This window comes from Propithecus coquereli, unplaced genomic scaffold, assembly GCF_000956105.1.
Source record: "Propithecus coquereli isolate 6110/MARCELLA unplaced genomic scaffold, Pcoq_1.0 Scaffold140, whole genome shotgun sequence".
NCBI classification, from domain to species: Eukaryota; Metazoa; Chordata; class Mammalia; order Primates; family Indriidae; genus Propithecus; species Propithecus coquereli.
The window spans coordinates 4,484,144-4,487,153 of NW_012138303.1; the positions used below are offsets into that span (position 1 = coordinate 4,484,144).

General features: G+C 40.4%; 1 protein-coding gene across 4 annotated transcripts in view; it reads right to left on the reverse strand.

Moving 5' to 3' along the window:
- Nucleotides 1–1,730: 1,730 nt before the first annotated feature.
- The window catches only part of FCGR2A (Fc fragment of IgG, low affinity IIa, receptor (CD32)), a 15,821-nt gene continuing 14,541 nt past the window's right edge, over nucleotides 1,731–3,010 (reverse strand). For 2 of the 4 annotated variants that reach the window (XM_012639612.1, XM_012639610.1), the window contains exon 7: nucleotides 1,731–2,487. In XM_012639612.1, coding sequence (XP_012495066.1) covers nucleotides 2,341–2,487 — 147 coding nt within the window. In that variant the 3' untranslated portion in view covers nucleotides 1,731–2,340. Of the gene's footprint in view, nucleotides 2,491–3,010 lie in introns of all 4 variants that reach the window. The other 2 variants (XM_012639611.1, XM_012639609.1) reach the window with 1 other exon arrangement.

Sequence of the window (3,010 nt, forward strand, 5' to 3'; positions counted from 1 at the left end):
TAGCTCACAGCAACCTCAAACTCCTGGGCTCAAGTGATCCTCCTGCCTCAGCCTCCCGAGTAGCTGGGACTACAGGCATGTGCCACTATGCCTGGCTAATTTTTTATCTTTTTAGTTGCCTGGCCAAATCTCTTTCTATTTATAGTAGAGACGGGGTTTCACTGTTGCTCAGACTGGTCTCAAACTCCTGAGCTCAAGCGATCCTCCCGCCTCCGCCTCCTAGGATGCTAGGATTATAGGTGTGAGCCACCGCGCCCCCTGGACTATATTGTTTCAAAGGACTTTCCAGGTTTAAAAGTCTTTGCTTTCAAACCTTAAATATTTCAAACCTAAATATTTCCTTTGACAAATATGACTAATATTTATTGAGTGATTTATCATGTACCAGATACTGACCTAGGCTCTGAGTACATGGTAGTGAACAAAACAGACCAAGGCCTCCCCAAGAGCTCACATTCCCATGGTGGAGGTGGGGTGGGGGAGATGGAATCGGACAAAAAACAATTAAACGGGTAAACATATAATACATCAATTAGTGATAAGTACAATGGAGAAAAATAAAGCAGGAAAAGGGGATTAGGAGTACGGTAGGGGAGTAGGTTATACTGAATGGTCAGGGAGACCTTATGGATAAGGAGACATTTGAGTAAAGACCTCAAGGACATAATGAAGCATGCATGATGTGGATATCTCTAAGAACATTCCAGAAACAGAAAACAATATAGGCTCTGGGCAGAAGTATAATTAGTGTCTTCAAGGAAGAGGAAAAGTGACCAAGAGTAAGGAAGGAAAAGCAGTAGGAGCTGAAGTCAGAGTGAGAGTGAGGAGCAAGATCATGTAGTGTCTTATAGAACATTGCAAAGGCTTTAGCTGTTACTCTGAGTACAGAGGGAAACTATTATATGGTTTTGAGCAAAGAAGTAGAAAATATAACACACGTATTAAAAAGACCACAATGGCTGTTGTGGTGAGAACAGACTGTAGGATGGCAAGGGGAGACCAGTCAGGAGGCTACTGAAGTAATCCAAGTGAAAGATAACGGTGGGTTGGATCAGGGAGGTAGGAGTAGAGTCCTGAGAAGCAGTCAGATTGCTGGATGTATTTGAACGTAGAAGCAGGATTTACTGAGGTTTTGTATATTTGAGAAGCCTCTGTCTAGGGTCTGGAGGCTGAAGGGTGCATGAGGCTCCTCAGCCTCCTTAGAATTTATGGAAACTATCCAACAAAGGAAGCCGCTAAATACCGAATGCAAGTAGAATTTTGTACAATGATGCTGTGTCTCGGGAAAATGAAGCCTCTTCAAGGACACTCACCAAATCCTCGAGGAGACCAGTGGTCATGTTTCTAACCTTCTGGGGATGGCTTCTCTGAGAAGGTCGCATCCTTCTGGTAACTACACTGGGAGAACAGCACTGCAGGAAGAGTCGGCAATCTCCACTAAGACTCGTCTGAAATTTGACTTCCTGGGAACTTGTGTTGCAAAACATAGTGAATGTTTTAGGAAAGAAGGAAACCCTACACTTCACCCTATGCTTCAAATCCCCATCTCTCCTCCTCTCCATATTCTATCTATTATCACCTTCCCAAGATTCTTATCAATGAAACAGACCCCAGATGCTTCAGTCTACACTCAACCAATACAGGCTTGAAAAGGTAAACAGAAATGTTGTTATAACATTTTATTATAAAAGTAATACATGATCTTTATAGAAAAAGAAAGAGAATAAAAATCGCTGATAATTTCATCACCCTGAAATAATCACTTCTAACGTATTGGTATAGATTAGTCTAACATCTCAAATCAAATATACTTAACATAATTGTTTTCTTCATCTGCACTGAAATCTAAAGAAAAAATTTCTTTAAAAAACATAATTGTTCTCATAGAACCTGTAACAAGCATTTTCCATGTTACAATCTCCTATTAGCAGTAATTTTGCTAATTTTATTGGCTGTGTGAATGTAGAACAGAAGTCTAGATGTCTTCCTTGCACAGAAGGTGCAGTCAGTCATCCAAGACCACGTTGTCTGTGGCTTCAGGACAGGGAGCTTCAGGCAGGACTCATGTAGATTACTCTGGAAGAGTCCTTCTTTGGAACGGCAACATCCTCTGGTCCTCTCCTCTCTGATTCTCTTCCCAAATCCCACGGCAAGACAATGGAGACTAAATGAGGTTCTTGTATTTGTGCTGTTTCTTTCTCTGGAGCTTTGTGGTGCATGAGAAGTGAATAGGTGGTTGTATTCTACACTGAGAGAAAGCAGAAGCAAGCAGTGGAGATCCATTGGGTGGGCAAATGGCATAACGTTAATGGTATAACGTTATCACTGTTGACTTTGTCATTAAGGAAGAGTCAAGTAGATGTTGCTATCACCATCAGTGGGTGCATTGTGCTTCAGAGTCATGTAGCCACCATCAGTAATTTCATAATCATTGCTGGTTTCCTCAGGTTGCCTGATCCTGATGTCACTCATTTGACTTACAAGTGGCTGCTGGCAAGGATTAAAAGAGAGTTATTGTATTTATCTCCCTGGTGCGTTGTATTCATTCTCTTAAGAGAATATTCTCTATAAGAAGAAGAATAGCCAAGGATTGAAAAATTCCTTTGAGCAAAGATTCTCAGGAGCCAAGATTTCACCAACTGAATAAATTAATGGAGAAGGCAGTGCTTATCTGATGAAAAACTAATGTTTGTTCTTTAAAATCTTAAATTTGGGACAATAATTTTTATTTTATTAACAGATAAAAAACTTTTTTATCAATGTTAAACCGAAATGGAGATCATTGTTTTGGACTAAGCTCCTGTACTAGGCCCCAACAAATCAGACTAAAAATCAAAATAGAGTCACCGATACTAACGGTCCAAGTCACCAAAACTAAACTAAGTTGTTATCTGGCCTTTGGAGAAATCACAAGAGAAAGAGATAACAGCCTCATTTCCCAGAAAGACCAGTTTCAATCAGCATGGGAATTAAGTTTCCTCTGCTATAATCCTTACAAAAAAGTAACCTG